The sequence below is a fragment of the Megascapheus bottae genome, chromosome 6, assembly GCF_031878675.1.
Source record: "Megascapheus bottae isolate mThoBot1 chromosome 6, mThoBot2.hap1, whole genome shotgun sequence".
Taxonomy (NCBI): domain Eukaryota; kingdom Metazoa; phylum Chordata; class Mammalia; order Rodentia; family Geomyidae; genus Megascapheus; species Megascapheus bottae.
Window position 1 is genome coordinate 76,896,952 of NC_143514.1, and position 20,702 is coordinate 76,917,653.

At 41.6% G+C, this 20,702-nt stretch overlaps 1 protein-coding gene across 5 annotated transcripts in view; it reads right to left on the reverse strand.

Moving 5' to 3' along the window:
- Positions 1 to 20,702, reverse strand: part of Vps13d (vacuolar protein sorting 13 homolog D) — a 246,715-nt gene that overhangs the window by 86,657 nt on the left and 139,356 nt on the right. For all 5 annotated transcript variants that reach the window (XM_090335790.1, XM_090335789.1, XM_090335788.1 and 2 more), the window contains 8 exons: positions 19,467 to 19,630; positions 17,169 to 17,277; positions 13,657 to 13,836; positions 12,291 to 12,407; positions 11,197 to 11,346; positions 7,957 to 8,106; positions 6,664 to 6,760; positions 3,947 to 4,095 (listed from right to left, as the gene is read on the reverse strand). In XM_090335790.1, coding sequence (XP_090191916.1) covers positions 3,947 to 4,095; positions 6,664 to 6,760; positions 7,957 to 8,106; positions 11,197 to 11,346; positions 12,291 to 12,407; positions 13,657 to 13,836; positions 17,169 to 17,277; positions 19,467 to 19,630 — 1,116 coding nt within the window. The remainder of the gene's footprint in view (positions 1 to 3,946; positions 4,096 to 6,663; positions 6,761 to 7,956; positions 8,107 to 11,196; positions 11,347 to 12,290; positions 12,408 to 13,656; positions 13,837 to 17,168; positions 17,278 to 19,466; positions 19,631 to 20,702) is intronic.

A 20,702-nucleotide genomic window follows, 5' to 3' on the forward strand; every position in this document is an offset into this window, starting at 1 on the left:
CTTAAGTAAAAAAACCATCCTTGCCTAGTTATTTACTGCTTTGGGACTTCTCGTACTCCAAAAGGCTGTGATACCGCCTACTGGTATGAATTATTCTGCCATCTTCAGGCTGATCTGGTCAAAGTGGAAGCGAGGAGGAAAAAAAAGAAAGGTCCAAACAAGGCTTTTTCTTATAACCAAATGACTAATCAAATACAGTAGTAGACAACGTGGATGCTTATTTACTCAAGTAGCAGACAGTGTCCTGTTATAAAACCAAGACAGGAGAAAGCAATCCTGTGCTCCCTAAATCCTTGATAAAAAATAGCAAACTGCCTAACCCTAGACAAAAACTGAGGAAGCCTTCCAGAAACACTGTAGAGTAAAAAAGAAATACCTGTCCACAAGGTCTCAGATCACAAGCTATTCCCTGGGCCAGGTCCTTTTGTTTCTTAGTTTATCCCACACTAAACAAAACTGTCTGGAATTCATTCTTTAAAGGTTTATTTATGGTGCATAGAGACTGTTTATGTGAAGTAGGGTATTTGCCTATTTCCCTCTTGGGACAGTGTTTAAAACTACAGGGATATTTCCTTCTCTGGCACTTTCTGAAATACAATTAACAATACTGGATCTTTTTTCCTTTTAACAAATCTGGTTTTTATTTAGGGAGGGGAAGGGAAAAGTAAAGGGTCTGAAGTTTCCCAACAAATTATTTCAAGCCTTTGAGAAGACAGTTTTAGGCTTTTTAAATAGTGTCTTTGTTTGAAAATCCCCCTTACCCCCACCCTCTCTCCAACCATTAAAATGTGGGTTTTCTTCCAAACTAGATTGCTCAATTAAAGCCCTTCTTTTGTAATACCCCAATGCCTCAAATGGGAAAGGGACTGCTGTAGGCCACCTTGTGAAACCTTTTAAGAGCTCCTGGCCTCTTTTGATCTTTAAAAAAACTAAAAACACACCTAGAAGCTACCTGGCATTTCTGCTAGCCACTGTCTTGGGATAAAGATGGCAAGGCCAAGTGGGGGAGGGTGCTGGACTTCTAGCACTACATTTGTGAAATGTAACTACTACCTCCCCCTCCTTCAATCAGAGCCAGGGATCCAATTGAGACAGCAGATGTGAAACTGCATTGAGGCCCTCTGAACAGACACTATATCTGGCAACAATGTACCCTCAGTGTAAACCTGGAGAGGCTCCCCTCGGAGATTGCTGACAGCCTATCCTGGCTGGGAATCAGGAGAATGGAGATAATTATTCCTTCACTACCAAAGACAGGGTTACCTTTTAGTCAGACTCCTGTGATTCCTGCTCTGGGAGAGGACTCCATTTCCAAAGCACATACTTTGTTATTATAGATTCATCAAAAAGAGCTTATTGCCCTTTCTAAGAGTGACTAATGAAGATATTACTCTGTTAGGAAACTCTGAATAAATGACATTATCTTATGAGTCTTAGACTTCACTAGAAAAGCTGAAGACACAGTGAAATGATGACTTTCCATAAGCCAAGATTTAAACTCTGAAGGTTAACTAAATTCCCAGGACCTTGCTTAAAGCACTAACCCCCCCTCTCCCGCAAAGACCCTTTCCTCTCTTTCTATGACTGTGCCAGGTAATTTGTTTAACAATGATTTGAAAATGTTCCTTTAAAGTATTGCCAGGTTGAGACAGTCTACCTAAAGAATTCAGCGTGTTGCATGCACATGTGCAGAGACAGAGAGAGAAAGAGAAAGAAAGAGACAGAGACAGAGACAGAGAGAGAGAGAGAGAGAGAGAGAGAGAGAGAGAGAGAGACAGAGACAGAGAGAGACAGAGAGAGACAGAGAGAGACAGAGAGAGACAGAGAGAGACAGAGAGAGAAAGAGACAATAACACAAAACTGGGCTACAGCCACCACCCTGATTTTGTCAGTCTGGGGAAGACTTCTGCTATAAGTAATCTGAAAGGAGTAGTTAAGTGTCTGTTTTGTAGTAAAATGATTTAAAAAACAAGACACCCTCAACTTGCAGGAAATGCTTAGCAGTGGTTTGCTGGGTGAGTGCCAAGTGTTCTGGGGAGAATTCTTTATCAAACCAACCCATTGCAAAGGGTCACATAAGTCAAGTGGATACTTGTGGATATTAGCAAGACAGTGGTTTCCCATGGTTTTCCCCATACGCCCATGCAAATCATTAGGCTCTCCAGTCTCCTGGGAAACATGAAATTAAAGCAGATGTGGCAGCCAGGGCAAGGAGAGAGGGCACCAACACATGATCCATCCTCAGGATGGTTCTTCTGGTCTGTCCCAGCAGCCCAGCTGTTGATCACTGAATCCACTGCAGTCTTCACGCCTGCCCTGCCCTTCTCCAAATATGATCTGATGCTGACCAGACCACTGTCTCATTACCTGTAGGTCTATTTTAGAAGCCGTGAGCTGGCAGACCATGGACCACATGAGGCCCACACATGTGTTTTGTTAGGCCCACCAGATTTTTTAAAAAGTACGAAACTTAAATTGGTTGCCAACATTTAAAAATCAGGAGATTCCACATAAAAATATCCAGATTTCCGGCTTCTCTTTAAAAATCTGAAGATCTGGCAACCCTGGGTTCACATTCTACTATGACATTATGGCTGGAGCTGAACCATACACTGACCCTGCGCTCGGCGCGTACATGGTCCCTATAATGCCCCCCTTGCTGTCCAGTATCTGCAGACACTTCACACTGCCACTCCAGACTTACTACTTTCTTGCTCAGATCTCTAGCTGTTCCTGTTCAGAGAGAGGAAGACCATGTTACAGCCTATAACAGGAGGTAACACAGGCAGTGGGCAAGAGTTTAGACAGTACTGCAAAGAGGACTTGATGACTATCTTCAAGTACAACAAGAATTGAGCTGGAAGCAATGGATGAAAGCTCTAGACTCAGAGTCAAACTAATGTTTACCTTGATCCACTCCTGTCCCATAACTGTCTCACTAAGCAGGCATACAGAACAGTATGCTGAGATTCAGTTTTCCTGTCTGTCCAGAAAGAGCAGCACTGTGATTCTTCATGGTCTAGGGGTTAGGGAAATACACTGGAAAACAATGTAGCTATCCAAGAGGCTTGCATTTGAATCTCAGTCCCCTCCCTTGCTTAAAATATACTTTGTGTTGAAAATGAAGATGGTATTCAGGCCATTTCTGTCACATTCATATCAAGATGGTCTGCATGAGTGGTACACACCTTGATGCTATGGTAGGCAAAGTCACATCCCAGTGAACAAAATTGGCAGAACTTCTAGTCATAACCACCCAAGAAAAGATGAGAGAACTAGGAAAGTGAGAAGTTCTTGAGCACAAAGGAAGATCTTACATTCATCCTGGTTCTTCTCCCAAGACTGGGAGACTTTTAGACAAGAGGCTTTTATCTCTCCCGAGGAGCTACACAGAAAACAATTCTGTTTATTCTCTTTAGTTACTCCTTGATCTTCTCCAAAGCCATATTCATACATTAAGCAAAAAGACTAATATAGTATCCATCAACAGAGCACCTGGAAAAAAGAAATAGATAAGCCAGGTGTTGGTGGTCCACACCTGCGATCTTAGCTACTCAGGAGGCTGAGCTCTAAGGATCATGGTTCAAAGGTTCAAAGTCAGTCTGGGCAGGAAAGTTAATGAGACTCATCTCCTTAATCACCAAAAAAGCCAGAAATGAGCAGCACTATGGCTCCAAGTGGTACAGTGCTAACCTTGAGCACAAAAACTCAGCAACTGTGCCCAGAGTTCAAGTTTCAGTACTAGCATGCATGCGCATACGCACACTCACACACACAGAGGGAGGGAGGGAGGGAGGGAGGGAGGGAGGGAGGGAGGGAGGGAGGGAGGGAGGGAGGGAAAGCTCAAATACCGAATGTTGATGCTACACAGAAAAAGTGATGAGCAACATATTGATGGTTTCTAAGGAAAAGTCACTCTTGAGAATGAGCACTGGTGTCAACTCACCTTAAGATCCAATGGCAGCTTATTGGAAGTAAACACACTTAGTTTGATCTGGGGAATGCTGATCTTGAGATTTTCAAAGTAGTATCGAGTTGGTGTTCCACCGTGCTCAACTGTTTTCTCATGGAGGTTTTCATCATATTTTTCCACCTCTGGAACAAATGTAGCACGCAACAAAATAACAACACCGGAAATGTTACATGATTTCATGTACTTATATTCCCACTGGAAAACTTCACTGATAAACATGCTGACATTTTTCTAAGTTTAGTTTTTGAAGGATCAATAATATGCACAGCTTCCTGACGGTGTTTCTTTGTAAAAGCAGAGGGTCTATTTATATTTTTTATCACTATACTACATTTGTGCGTTCTTTTTTTTTTTCATTCTTTATTGTCTTTAAATAGTTGTACAAAAGAGTTGTCATTTAACAAAGCAGTTTATTAATACAATATATCTTCATCAACGTTGTCCCTATTAACATTCCATTAGACTACTAACAGTCTACTAGAAAGTAGACTACCTTAATACTTTAACCTGTGACTCTATGCCACCTGGCAGATCACATCTATGGGAGAAATAATTCAAGTGAGAACCAAAGGTCAGGTGTTTCCTGGCCACAGGCTTTCTAGAATTAGTGCTTGTTTTGATTTATGTTGATTTTGATATAGTTTTGATATAATCCAGATTATCTCAATATAGTTTACAGTATGATCCAAATAAGAATCTGGAGTACAATACAGCTAACCATAATAAATACTATTGTCAATTAAATAATGAGTCTGAATCAAACAATGCCTATATGACACAATCTGAAAAGAACTGGGTTGAAGATCTGGGGACCTGGCTCAAGTGATAGAGCTCCTGACTAGCAGGGAGCCCCTACTGAGTTCAAACCCAGAATGTTAAAAAACAAAACAAAACAAGAAAACTAACCAAAATAACTGCAGAGGCCACTAAAAACTGACATAGCAACAAGTAACACCATACAAAACTGTAGGCATTGAGCCCAGCATAGTGGCTTATCTTATCTCCAATTAACCACCAAAAAACCAAAAGTGGCGCTGTGGCTCAAGGGGTAGGGCAGTAGCCTTGAGCTGAAGAGCTCAGGGACAGCGCCCAGGCCAGAGTTCAAGCCCCATAACCAGAAAACAAAACAAAACAAAACAAAAAAACTGTAGGAATTGGTTTCAAAAGGATACTCTAGGAAGATTTCTTTACTCGCTATTATGGAAGGAAAAAGAAGGGACATGGACTCAAACAGCAATATGTATGCTCTTTGTGCCTGATGCTGTACTCATCTCCATTTAGGCAGATGCTTTTCTTTGGCTTTCTATGCCTCAGAAAGTCCACACATCTCTACTTAGCAAACAAATTCATGTTAACAGTTAATACCACAACTATCACCAACTCTACTTGCTGCTATCTGTGCTCAGGAAACAACAGGCTAATAAAAGGCACACAAGGACTTTATTACAGTAAAAATCTACCATAGCACATTTCATAAGAACTCTGCAAGAGCAAACTGTAAGAAAACTTACAAAAAAAAAAAAAAAGCATGACCAATCAAACTTGAAGTCAAGCTTCTCTTCTCAGGCAGGTACCAACTTAGAAAGGGTAACTAACTGGCAGGCTTTCAAGTAGCTGCCTGAATATAAATAAACACTGGAGTTCTAACTCAGAGTAGTAAATACAGTTTAACAGACAAGACCTTGCTCATGTCCCAAATACTCTTTATTTTCCATTTTCTATCTTCGTTTCTCTTTTTACAGTTCCAAGGGACTAAATCCATGGGACTAAAGCACATGCTTTATCACTGAGCAAAACCCTCAGCCAATCTCAAATAGTCTTAAAGCTTAATTTTAAATCTACGATATAAAGAACAGAAATATTTTCCTTTGCAGTCTGTGTGTGTGTATATATATATATATATATATATATATATATATATATATATATATACATGCATACATACACTGCCAGTGATTCCTTTTTTCTTTAGCCAATATAGGCAGGCAATCATAAAAGTCTCATCATTTCTTCAGGCTCAATATTTGTTTTAGGCTTCAAAAGGCTGAACACTGACTCCTTTCTAAGCTACATATACAGCCCAGAAAAATCTACCAGGAAAACAAGCCATGTTGAGGAATCAGAAATAGAGACAACTGAATTATCTCTGTGGTACTGGTACAAACCCCAGTTTCCTGCTAGCTCCATGGCTCCTCTCGATAATGAAGAAAATAAATAGAAACCTTTGTAATCCTATTAAGGCAAAGGGTATGGATGTCTAAGGTCCCAGAGCTGGGGCTAGCTAATTCATTTTCTCAAAGAAACCAAAGGAACTGCCGAAGGGATTTCTGATTCTTGGCACTGAGTCTGTTTAATAAACAAAGGTTAGGAAACAAAGTGGTTTGCTAGATGACTAACGTAATTTCTGTTATCCTAGAGGAGATGAATCAAAAATGCAAAGCACAGAGAACTAGTGTGCTGCTTCCCAGAGGCTTACCACTGGACATTCCAGGATATCCGAGACCCTCGGGAACTACCTTGTTCATGAACATTAACTCTAGACAACAGGCAGTCTTAGGGAACAGCTGAAATGCTAACTTTGGCTTCCTAGCTCAAGCTATGAGGTGGAAAGGGGATTGGCAGGCATCCAGGGGCTACCTATTTATTTTACAAACATGAAAACATATCATCCATAGAGCATTCAAATTTACCTGACTCTGCCTGATCGTAGCCAAAGAAACTCAGCAGCTTCAGCAGAAGTTTCTCCTCAATCTGCACTGTGAATCTCTGAGCTGTGACCATCAGATGCTAGAGAGAAACAAACTCTAGGTAATAGGGTGAACATTGGAAGAACTTTTGTATATGCCATTGAGAAAGCCCCATAATCATAGCTACTATAATCATAGCCACTCAGAAAGCTGAGGCAGTAGGGCATTTGAGACCACTTTTGGGAACAGCCCAAGCAGCACAATGAGACCTTGTATCAAAAGGGGGGCTTAGGGGAATGGATCGTCAGGAGCCAGTGGTTCTTGCCTGTAATCTTAGTTATTTAGGAGGCTGAGATCTGAGGGATCATAGTTTGGAGCCATCCTGGGCAAGAAAATCTAAGATACTCTTATCTTCAATTAACCAGCAAAAGGCCAGAAGTACAACTGTGGCTCAAGTGGTAGGGTACTAGCCTTAAGCAAAAAACACTAAGGCATAGCTCCCAAGCCCTAAATGCAAGCTCCATTACCAGTAAACAAAAAGGTGAAGGGGAGGAGGAGCTAAACATATGACATGGCTTCTTTTCTTGTGTCATTTGATGATAGTGCCATTTTCTTTTTCTGGCTTTTCTCTATGTGTCACAACTAACCAAAAACTCTAGAAGGTGTTTAGCAGCTGTACTGCTGCTTCACTCCCAGAAACCTGGTCCCATTAGTCAAGGTAAAGCTTCAGATGTACATCATGGGTCACTGAGTGGCACTCTGCTCAGATCCATGGCAGCCTGATTGGGGCTACATGATGAGGTGTGTGGCTAAGGCTGCAGACAGGTGTGTGTATAATCCCATCAACACTGGTGTGACAAGAGACCAGAAGGAAGGCTCCCACTCTGGTGGAGTCTGCTGCTGTCACAGCTGGCTTAAGCATAGGAACCTCTTCAAGGCAGATAGCTTGTCACTCCTGAACTACCTGGATTCATTCAGTAAGCAGTGTGACAGCTCAGAGAGCGAATGCCTGCCCCAAGGTCACACCCATCATCCTTTTTTTTCAGTATCTTTGAACCACTCCATTTATAACACCCACTCTTGAAAATGCTATACTTCGTTACACAGACTCTGGCTCTTGTGGGCTCATACACTACCAAACTGCAAGATTACTGAAAATACAACTAAGGATACAAAATAACGAGAAAAGGAGTTTCTGCACATTTCCTAAATAGTCTATTAGTAACTCAACTCTACAGAACTATCTCCAGATAAAGCTGCAGTGCTGGTTGCAGCCTCGCGGTCCTCCCGGCTCACCTTGTAGATGTTAGTCAGTGCACTCTTGCTGGGGAACTTCACTGCATTCACCTGCACAGCAGGGCCAGTCTCAATGACCTCGTTCTCATTGCTCAGGGGGGTCACATAGAGCATGAAGGGCTGAGTGGTACCAATGAGCTGGTTATCCACCTACCATATGAAAAGGAAGCATGAAAAGATCACACCTGTAATCCTAGCTACTCAGGAGGCTGAGATATGAGGATCCAGGTTCAAGGCCAGGTCAAGCAGGGAAGTCCATAAGACTCTTATCTCCAATTAACCACCAGGAAAAAGGAAGTGGTGCTGTGACTCAATAGAGTGCTGGCCTGAAGCAAAAAGGCTCAGAGTGGCTCTGAGTTCAAGCCCCGTAGGGTAGTGGGGAGGGGGAAAATCATCAAAACCAGACTCAGCAAGTACCATGTCCATTCTACTAACTTGGCTACAACCAGAAAAACCTATTATCTCAGAAGAACAGATCCAATAACAGCAATGGGAAGAACCCTGGAACCTCTATTTCATTACTTCATTATCTTATTACCTCATTACCTCATTAGGTGATGTACTCATGAGAATAGATTCAGAATTTACTCATCCAAAGCATAAGTACGTGAGTAACACAAATAAACATTAGCTCAAATTGTTCTACAACAGTCACATATTCCATATATTATGTTGTACATGACAGGTATATACACACTTCATGTCTCAATTTATAATATCACAGAATTTAAAATAAAAATAAAATGCTATGTTAAGTACTGTGCTAGTTAACTCAGATGTATGATCTCATATGACACATGAGATCTGTGGTAACAGATCTACTAAACTTGGGTTCGAGCGCAGTGATCATTCCACAGAGGAGATGCTGAGGAGAGGTCTTGCTCAGGCTGACCAGTGACAGAACCAGTACTGAACCCAGTATGTGTAGTTTCTCTCTGACTCCAACGAAAACTCTTGAACCAGTAGCTCAAGGGCCTACCAAAGGCACATCTTTTCCATATCTATATATAGCTATATATCTATATCTATATATATCTATATATATCTATATAGATATAGATATATAGATATATATATATAAATAATTTTTTTTTTTTTTGCCAGTCCTGGGCTTGAGCTCAGGGCTTGAGCACTGTCCTTGGACTTTCTCAAGGCTAGCACTCTACCACTTGAGCCTCAGCACCACTTCCGGCTTTTTGCTATGTATGTGGGGTACCAAGGAATCGAACCCGGGTCTTTGTGCATGCTAGGCAAGCACTCTACCACTAGGCCAAACTCCCGGCCCCTAATTTTTTTTTTTTTTTTGCAGTCCTGGGTTTAAGCTCAGGGCCTGAGCACTGTCCTTGGACTTTCTCAAGGCTAGAGCTCTATCACTTGAGCCTCAGCACCACTTCTGGCTTTTTTCTATGTATGTGGTACCGAGGAATCGAACCTGGGTCTTCATGCATGCTAGGCAAGCACTCTACCACTAGGCCAAATTCCGGGCATCTTTTCCCATTATAAAGTAAGCTTCCCTCTCAGGATGCCAGGATTAAGTCCACAGCTTTAGGGGAGCCACTGCTGCCTCATTCAAGCAGCAGCACAGAGAGGACTAGGCTGCCCTTGGACACCTAACAAGTCCAGAGGGCCTGCTGTAGGAGGGATAACATCAGCTGCTTCTCACTAGATAGAGATCCATCTGGGAAGAGGCAAGTGAGATCAAGCTTGGCTTGACTGATACCTCTAAAAGATCATCAGTATACTTTGAATACCTCCTAGAGGAAGTTCATACCTACAGGCAAACTACCTAGAGGTGATAGGTATCATTTCTCTTAAAGAAAAGCTTTTACTTGGTCACATCATGGTCGCCAGCGAGTGGAAGATCTGGGATTCAAATATACACACAATCTCTGCAGTCAAATCTTTGACCCTCTCCCTTACATTCCTGGGCTCTACTTCTCCAGTCCAGCAGACGGTGCTCACTCTCAGAAAGCAAGGCTAGAACAGATACCTTTTCCTACCTGCACACAGGCTTCTGTTTTCTATCTCAAAAAAGTATTTCTCATGGACACGCAGTGGCTCATGCCCGTAATCATTGCTACTCAGGAGGCTGAAATCTGAGGATCACAGTTTAAAGCCAGCCCAGTCACTGAAGTCTGTGAGAGTCTTATCTCCAATCAAACACCAGAAAACCAGAAGTAGCACTGTGGCTCAATGGGTAGAGCCTAACCTTGAGCTGAAGAGCTCAGGGACAGGGCCCAGGCCCAGAGTTCAAGCCCCACAACTGAGGATCAAGAAGGAAATCTCATTAGAGTCATCTCTAATTAACCACCAAAAAGCCAAAAACAAAGCTGTGGCTCAAGTGGTAGAGCTCTAGCCCTGAGCACAATGTTCAGGGATAGCACCCAGGCTCTGAGTTCAAACCCCAGGATCACATAAACAAACAAGTATTATTTCACTGCCAGGCTTATAGTCTCCTCTCCCAGTGCCATGGCCTGGACAGTTCTCAAGGGGGAAAGAAAACTAAGCTAACTATAGGACTCACTTTTTTTATTTCCCACCTGATAGGGGTCTCTGTTGTTATGGTCTGATGCCCACTATTCTGAAGCTCTCGCTTCCTTATTCTGCCTGGGATTTAGGTCTGTTTCAGGTGGGATAGTAAATGCAGTACCTGCTGCCCCATGCTTACTAGAAGTGGAAGCCCAGTTACCCTCCTGTGCCTCCCTACCATAAACCGTAAGCCCTCCAAGGACAGTTACAGTTCTGGGCACTTCTGCTCTTTTCTCTCAGTAAGGCAAAAAAAACATGAGGTACTGAATACCAGTGGATCACACCTGTAACCCTAGCTTCTTAGGAGGCTGAGATCTGAGGATCATAGTTCAAAGCCAGCCTGGGAAGGAGTCTATAAGACTCTTATCTCCAAAGCTGGAAGTGGAGCTGTGGCTCAAGTGGTGGAACACTAGCCTTGAGCTAAAAGGAACCCCAGGACTGACCAAAAAAAAAAAAAAGAGAGAGAAAGAAACAAAGAAAACAAATAACAAAAAACACCCCAAGGCACTTCCTGCCACCCTCACTGAACTGTACAAGTTATTTATGTCCCACTACTGGATTTGAAATAGAATCAATTTTTAAAATGAGGGTGAAAACAACCACTTCACAGAATGACTTGGGGGAGGTCTTAGGTATTCCTTTATAGCATTTAAGTTTTTAGAATACTGAATTAAATCTGTTGGATTGATAGTGTGCCAACAAGATGCTCACCTGTACATCCTGAATGCTGAGTTCAAGCATGTGGCTGGTTGCCAGCTGGGTGTAGTGAACATTGATTCCTGTAAGACTTGCAAAGACCAGCTCTTCAGGAACTTTATTAATTAAGGATAAGCCAATTCCACCTTCTAATTTCACAAGCACCTGAAAAGGAATCAAAATATGGCCCACTGGTAGTTTTAAACCAAGTTCCTCGTACAGGAGTACAAGGAAATGAATGAGTGGAGTCAAGTCCCTCTACTTTTCACCTCTGAGCAGATGAAAGCTAGTGAAACTAGAGAATCTCATGAAGCGCCTCTTGGGCTCCACTGCCCTCATCTCACTAGAAGACTTTCCCCCCCCGCCCCAATGTCGGTTCCCCACCCAAGGGCAAAATGACCAAGAGTATAACAACACATAACCAGAGCACTGAGTACAGGTACTCTGAAGAACAAGAGGATAATGAGAATCTTTCTATTTGGGATGCAAGTTCAATGCATTTCCCTAACATCTGACATGGCGCTTTATACACAGGCATTTGAATTAAAAAAATATATAAAAAACAAAGAATGATTATCAGGTATATCTCATCCTCCTCCTCTTTAAGCTTTTCTGTCTCTCCTCAATATTCAGGGGGAAGAAAGATGTCAGAGTCAGCTGGAGAAAAAAAAATCTCATGTTTTCTTAAGTCTCTATCTTAAATCTATTTAAATCCTATTTAAATTCAAACCATCTAGCTTCTTTTTTGTCATCTTACTTTAGCACCATTTGTTCCATTCTGATTCCACATTAACTTTAGCTGTCATTTACACAATATATGCTCACATTCATACTGTGATAAATCAGTGAAGCATAACCCTACTTGGAATTCATACAGGGCAGAAAGAAACCAGAAAACCATAGTGCAGAACCCTCAGCAAATCAATGATCAAGAAAACGCATTTATCAGAAGTAGTGCTGTGGCACAAATGGTACAGTGCTTTCCTTGAGGAAAACAAGCTCAGGGATAATGCCCACACCCAGGGTTCAAGCCCTAGGACCAGACCCTCCCCTCCCCACAACATGTACACACAGAAAAGAAAGAAAACGAATCTACACTTAGAACTTACTTCCAATTCCTGCTCTGTCTCTGAACTCTTTAATTTCTGTAGCTCTTGTTCACTGACAGGAAGTTCATCTACTTCATATGATGACCGCTCACTTTTCCGATGACAGAAATCTGTTATCTGAAGTCAAACAAAACACCATGGAAAGAGGGCCACACTTCTACAAGGAAATCCATTCTAACTCATGATGGCTATCAAACAGCACTTCAGGCCCAAGAAGTCAATGGTTTCCAAGTACCATTAAGAAAGCTTTGCACACTCATGATGCAAGGTACTTCTGAGAGGCAAACTCTCCAGCCGAACACCTCGAGAGCAAAGCATGGCATTCAGACATTTGCAGTATATCAAGAACTACAGCTCGAACATTTTACCATTCTCCTCACTGGCTAAGGTGGATTTGGCATCCATCCTTGACTTCTTCCTCTTTCCTGACTCAGTCAACCACTAAATCAAATTGTACTCCTAAATAAGCCTCAACCTCTGTTTTCTCACCATCTTCCTCTCACCCATTCCTTGCAGTTATTTACTTCAACTCAGGCCTCCACCTCTCAAGTATAAAACTAAGCTGCATTTCTCTATCTCAAGTTTTGCCCAACTCCAGTTCTTCACATTTCAGCCAAGAGTTATCTAAAACACATTCTGATAGTGCTTAACACTGCCTCCAGATTGCCTAAGAAAATCAGTACATCTTTAGTGTTAGTCTCAGGCTGTTCATAATCTGGCCAGTGCTCTAGCCTTATTCCTTATCATATTTTATGTGCCAGGTGGGCTAAGGACCAGTCTCTCACCAGTGGGCCTTCATTCATCAACAATACCATCTAATTCATTGATTGTCTACCTGTCTTCCACAATGTATGGTCTAAGCAGGAATTTCATCTGTTTGTTGGCCTATGCTCAATACCTAGAACTGTACCTGATTCAAATAGCAATAACTACTGAGAATACGCTCATGATGGGCATGGAGCCACACCACCTTTCCTTCCCCTTTGGATAATCCTCACAGTTAATCCAGAGTCCTCAGCTTAAGCAGTACTTTCAGGAAGCTCTCTCAACCTCTAAATCCACAAACACCTATCATCCTATCTTACTCATCTAATACAACATTTCAATTGTCTGAATCCTGACAGTTTTGTTCCTAAGTGCAAATTACTTAAATATCCACATAATTATTATCTGATTCTTACTCTTTTTTAAGATTTTAATTACATTTTGGTTATATTTTATTGTGCATACTTCAGTTCCTACTTAGGACATAGATCAGTCCTCATATTATGGGTAAAGATACCATGTCCTCATATCTAGTATAAACATGTTCACCGGATTACTGTTGAGGACTGGCCACAGGGAGAAGGGGAGGGCAAACCATCACCTGGAGTGCTCTTGTTGGTCCATCCGGAATGACTCTGATAGACAACATTCCCGAACCAGGCCTCATTTTTTGGTTAATGAATTGTTGTTCAGGTGGAACTGGCCCTAAAAGCTCCATAGATGTATCAGGACCAAGAACGACTTCAGCTCCATCAAATAATCCAGAAAGTCCTCCTTTGGTCTAAAAGACATCAGAGTCCAGACACATAAGAAAAGGCAAAGGAATGGTCTTTGAACATGCTATCTGAAACGGGGTACTGAATTCAAATTCTCTTCTGGAGAGTCATAAATAATGGAGAGCAAAGTATCGATTATTTGATCAAATTATAAAGAGTAAAGTTATGTAAGTATGATGGGAACTTATGCTGCATGAATTTGGGGACTAACATACCCAAGGACAGTGAGAAGTAATTCCATGAAGAGAATCTTCTGGCTTTATCCTACCTTGTAATGAATTCCAGCCATTTAAGGAAGAAAGTTTCAAAATAAAGTAACCAAAGCCAGTTTTGAGTATTCTCATAATGTTAAGAACCTTAAAAATTCCAAAAATAAAACTACTACTATCATCCAGTTTTCTAATAAGTATCTAATTCTAGAGTTAAAAAAAAAAGCTGCTTGGGTCAGGTACTGAGAAATACACAGCTATAATCCCAACTATTAGGGAACACAGGTATTCAAGGACAGTGTGGGGAAAAAATTAGCAAGATCCCCATTTCAACAAATAAGCTGGGCATGGTAGCAGATGCCTGCAATCAGGAGACACAGGTGTAAGAATCATAGTCTCGGACTGGTGTAGGGAAAAAGCAAGACCATGATAAAAAATAACACAAAGTAGCCAGACCCTGGTGGCTCACTCTTGTGATCCTAGCTACTCAAGAGACTATGATCTGAGGACCACAGTTCAAACCAGCCCAGGAAGGAAAGTCCATGAGACTTTTATCTCCAGAAAACCAGAAGTGGTACTGTAGCTCACAGCGGTAGAGTGCTAGCCTTGAGTGAAAGAGTTCAGGGAAAGTCCCCCAAGTTCAAACCCCACAACTGAAAATGAACAAAAAATCAGTAACAAAATAACACAAAGCAAACAGGGCCCAATTAGGCCGATGGCTGGACAACCAACCCAAACAGTCAAAAGCCACTGCCTCTTTTAATATGTAATTCAATGCTAGGCACACATCACTGGATGCCATCTGTTCAGATGGAAAGTACATTCTTGCTGTATATCTCACATGAAAGAGAGGACTACAGGGACGTCTGGGAGACAGTGCCTTCAGCCAGAGGACAAACACAATCCAAATGTGAATCCTCTTTGTTAAGTTTTCAATACTGAATAGTAAGAATGAAACTGTGAGGTGGGTTTGCAGGGCAGGTTTCAGTACAGAGAAGGCCTTTTATGACTGCTGTAAGTTTACAAAGTACATACACAATCTAATAAGGGCAGGGCCAGAAAATGTTTTAATGTCTTCAATTACTTCATTCAGCATAATAAGATTGAAACAAGCTTATTTCCCTAACCAAAACACACTCTGGCTTGCTGAATACTGTGATTATGGGGTCATCCGCAAGCAGAGAAATGATGAAATAGACTCAAGAAACAACAAACATCAGAAAGGGATTTGGGGGAAGAGAATGCTCCGAGAGAATTGGAATTACATGGGCCTTAGAAAAAAACTAAAGTCAGGGTCAGACCCGGAACCCACCAATTATAACAAGCCCATTTTTGCCTCTAGAAGTCTGAACTGTATTGCTAATTGAAAATCACAAATCCATTCCAGATGTGTGCTTCATATAAGTCAGCAGCTTGCCTTTGATGAAAAAGCTCAGGGCAATAGAGATAAAGAAAATAAATCTCACCAAATAGCAGTACAGGCTCCTCACAGTGCCCACTGCCCTGAACTAACATCTGCTCTATGAAGGACTGTTTGGTTCTACCAGAGACCAGCTCTCTATCAAATATTCAGTCTCTGGTAAAGTCTAGGCTGGACAGAAGTTCATATACTGTCACATGTGTTATACTACCATATGCTCAAACCTCTGAGCCACCTTCCTATCCACTCATCTCAAATCCATGGCTCTGTCCCAGAGTGAAGCCAGAAAGGGTAGAAAAGCTAAAACTCTTGGTAATTTTTCCAACATATATTTGTTTATAAAGTAACTAGAGTTTATTATGAAATAGATTAGTTAGGTTAGGACACAGGAATTTGTTTAGCGGTCTTGACTGGAACGTTTGTAACAATCCAGTGCTTATTTGGATCCCATGAAGAGTGGAGAAATAACCAATGTTAAAACATGCACAGGCCATACTGCTCACCAGCTCCTGCAACACTTCACAAAACACTGTTGCAGCTTTACACGAACTTCAGGGATCTAAAGCTAATCCATCTAACTTCCAATTGCGCTTTGAGTTGATGGTTTCCTTTTCTTCATTTAAAAAGCAAATAGGTGCCACACACTGGTAGCTCATGCCTATAATCCTAGCTACTTAGAAAGCTGAGATTTGAGGATTATGGTACAAAGCAGAAAAATCTCTGAGACCCTTATTTCCAATTACCAGGAAAAAAGCTAGAAGTAGAGCTAGCTATGACTCAAGTGGTAGAGCACCAGATTTGAGTTTAAAAACAAAAACAAAGAAAAAAGGCTAAAGGACAACACCTAGAGGTCAGGAGTTTGGCCTAATGGTAGAGTACCTGCCTAGCTTCATGAAGACCGAGGTTCACTTCCTCGATACCACATACACAGGAAAAAAAAAAAAAGGACAGCACTCAGGCCCTGAGTTCAGTATTGATGCCCCAGGACTGGTACCTAGCATATGAGAGAGAAAACATCCAGAGAAACAAAGAGGGGTGGGGGAGGCCCATCATCCTTCTGAACATATTTGTTATAAATCATTTTCAAGACTACTTCCCAAGTAAGTAGCACACAGGTACACAAAATCTTCTTCAATGGTCTTTAATAAAAATGGACAATAGGCCAGGCGCAGTGGCTCACGCCTATAATCCTAGCTACTCAGGAGGCTGAAATCTGAAGATCAAGGTTCAAAGCCAGCCCAGGCACACAAGGACCTGAGACCCTTATCTCCAATTAACCTCTAAAAAAATGGGGAACTGGTGCTGTGGCTCAAGGGTAGGGCCGTAGCCTTGAGCTGAAGAGCTCAAAGACAGTGTCCAGGCCCAGAGTTCAAGCCCCATAACCAACAAAAAAATTTTTTTTAATTTAAAAAAATGAAACAATAGCTGCTACTAATGGCTCAGGAGGCAGATTTCAACATGAGGCCAGTGGGGGGAGGGTGGGTGAGGAACCAAAAAACTTCAAGAGACTTTCATCTCAACCAATACCTTGAACAGTGGTATGTGCCTGTCATCTCAGATATAACAGGAAGCATAAATAGAAGGATCACTGTTGAAGTAAAAAGCAAGACTCTACCTCAAAATTAACCAAAGCATGCTAGAAGTATGGATTGAACAGTATTGTGCCTTGGTTTCAAAGAAGGCTCAACCCCTGCGTACTTCAACTGACCTGGACCACTAAGCCATGCAGGCCACAGGTCAGTTTTCCTTCTCGGAAATTCCATGTCTGGGTGGTGCTTCGCCTGCGGTCTGGCTTACGTAGCATCAGTGGCTCATACCTGCAGAGAGACAATCATTAAGTCCTCTGGGCAAATAGCTCAGGCCTGAAGAGAAGCGATAGGTCAGGCCTTACTCCTCTACCACCTAAAGCTGTCTGCCCTTAACATCTAAAGGGCAAGTTACCCATGATCACACAGAGATCAGGCATCTCTCACTGGAAGAACAGGGCAGATCAGAGGAGGTGTGACACAGAGCTGACATTCTCTCAATCACAACTAATCCTGCAATAGTAGGACATCTGCTGAACAGATCGAGAATCTTGGCAACAGCCAATTTTTTGCCTTTTTTTTTTGTCTACTGTTTTGACTTGTCTTTTTGGAAGTAAATAAAGTATAAACTAAAAATAAATACACATATTTTATGAAAAAATAAGACATAAGCAAATAAAAATAACTTGCTCAAACTTAAAAAGCTGACTTAAATCTAGAGTTAGTCATAAAAACACACCTAAAGAGTTACTTATTAATTTCTCTCAAAATATTTTAAAATGAGAAGAAAGGTATAAAAACGTATTATAAAAGGTAGACTAGAAGTTTGGGAGAAAATATTTGCTTTCTGTAACATTTTATTATTTGAAATTTCTTACCATTTCATGGATACTGTCATAAAAACTTCAAAATATTAGGGTTGAGAGTATGGCCTGGTGGTAAAGTGCTTGCCTAGCATGCATGAAGCCCTGGGTTCAATTTCTTGGTACCCCATACACAGAAAAAGCTGGAAGTGGTGCTTTGGCTCAAGTGGTAGAGCACTAGCCTTGAGAAAGCTCAAGGACAGTGCCCTGGCCCTGAATAAGTTAAAGCCCCAGGACTGGCAAATAAACAAACAAACCAATAATTAAATATATTAAATTAAAAGCCCAACACTCACTCAGGTCTGAGAATTTGACAGGCTTCTCTCACTATGGAAAAAAATTATATATCTATATCTATATCTATATCTATCTATCTATCTATCTGTCTATCTATCTATGTATCTATTTATCTATCTGTCTATCTATATTGACATTTGGGCCGGGAGTGTAACCTAGTGGTTGGATTACTGGGTACCACATACACAGAAAAAGCCAGAGGTGGTTCTGTGGCTCAAGTGGTAAAGTGCTAGCCTTGAGAAAGCCCAAGGACAAAGCCCAGGCCCTGATTTCAAGCCCCAGGGCTAGCCAAAAAAAGGAAACAATTACATCAACAACAACAACAACAAAATATTTGCCAAGTATATTTGGCAAACAGGAGGGCTCATGTCTGTAACCCTAGCTATTACAGTGATGGAAACTGGGAGAATTGCAATTCAAAGCCAACTGGGCAAAAAGTTCTCAAGACCTCCTATCAATGATCAAGATAGGCATAGCGGTTCATACTTGTGATCCCAGCTATGCCAGAAGCTGTAGGTTTGTGAGTCATGGTCAAGACTAGCCTGGATAGAAAACATGAAACTGTTTCTCTCTCCCTCTCTCCCTCTCCCCCTCTCTCTCTCTCTCTCTCTCTCTCTCTCTCTCTGTGTGTGTGTGTGTGTGCGCGCGCGCGCGCCTGAGAGGGGCTTGGGCTCAGAGTCTGGGTGCTTTCCCTGAGGTTTTTAGCTCCAGGCTGACACTCTACCACTTGAGCCACAGCTCCATTTCTGGCTTTATGGTAGTTAACTAGAGATAAGAATCTCACAGATTTTCCTCCCTAGACTGACTTCAAACCATGGTCCTCAGATCTCAGCCTCCTGAGTAATTAGCATTACAGTTGTAAGCCACCAGCGCCCCACTCAAGTCTCTATCTTTAAAAAAATAATAACAATATGAGATACCCAAGGGACAGCAAAGGAGATTTTATTGTTACAGTATCTCACTTTGTTATCTGATATATTGAATTTATTTGTATTTGGTTATTTGAAACTTGATAGGGAAGGGGGGAAAACCAATACAGGGAGTGGGTGGTGGGTGGGGGGAGGGTAATGGGTACCAAGACATGTGAAAGGGTATCAATGTATGTAAATTAATGCACCTTCTATCTGGCAAATATCATGTAACCCTTTTATTAATTATAATAAAAAAATAACAAATAAATAAAGAACCCTAAAAAGCAAAAAAGGCTGAGATATGGTTCATGTTCTGCAAAAACCAAGACTAATTTTCATGAAGATTTTCAGGAAGAAAAAAAAAAAAGATTTTCCCAAGTATGAATTTAAAGCAATGCCTGGATCATACCTGTTGTCCGTCACTGCCGCAAGCCCAGCAATATCAAGGATGGCAGAACTCTCAGTAGAGCGCGTGGCTGAGGGCTTGTTGGGATTGTGAGGAACAGCAGAGCCCTCATGCGCCAACATTCCTGTCCCTGTCATCCTCCAGAGCTGAGAACGCTTTCCTGGCTCCTGTTAAGCGATACACACAGAGATGGAGAAACATCAGGGGTGGCCATAGCTAGCTCCTCGCTCAAGAAATTCCTTGGAGGGCAGAAGAAGTTCTCAAGTAGAATTGTAGACAATTTCTACATCATATAAATGGTTAATCAAAACTTTCATCACTATACATCCTTAGATGCACTTAGGATGAACTTTTTCTTTATTTTGCACCCAGCTATGCGCAGTTGCATCTTAAGGACAGTGGCTTTGTTTGCTGGATGCCCACTGTATAGCCCCACCAGAGCATCACACACTTTGGGCTCTACAACTCATTCACATGCTACCCATGTGCTGTTCTGGCATTTTATATTCCTTTTTTGTTGTTGGTTCTGAGTGCTGAGGATCAAACCCTCACACATGTCAGCACTGAGCTACATCCTGCATTCTATGTTCTATCATATAGAAATGTCAATATGAGATCCAGCAACAGAACTCATAAGCTGACAGACCTTGAACAAACTGCTGAATCTCTTTTTCCTTCTAACCATTTCTCTGAGTTAGGACCAAGAAAGACAGAAGTCTGCAGGGCTGTGCATGTGCTGTGGGTAGAGAATTGCAATGGTTCCAGACATTAGAAATCTGTCAAGAGCAGTGTAAAAGAAGCCAAACCAACTGTAACAAGCAATGGTACCTCCAAGTATGGCATCACTTTGGGTAACAGACACATTTCCTAGGTTTTGTTTTTTAATTTTCTGATTGAAATTACGCTCAGGCTTCAGGAACACATTCCACAGGGTGACATACTTCAGATGATGCACTGATGGTCATCCCCTGAAAGCAGATTCTGCTCCTGTGTTCCTCACCCACTGCCATCTTCTACTTTCAACTAGTTATGAACTTCCTGGCCCAAATTCTATTGCCTTCCTCTCCAAATCTAAGGCTTCTGGCAGAAACATTCACCAGAAAACAATGTCGAACTGTTATCTTTCTATTTTTTATGCTGATCTACTAGAGAAGAAATTTGCCTGTGTGATATTTTTGTTTAGAAATTTAATTTTTGCTTAGGATAGGGAAGCATAAAGATGAAAAAAAACGAAAAACA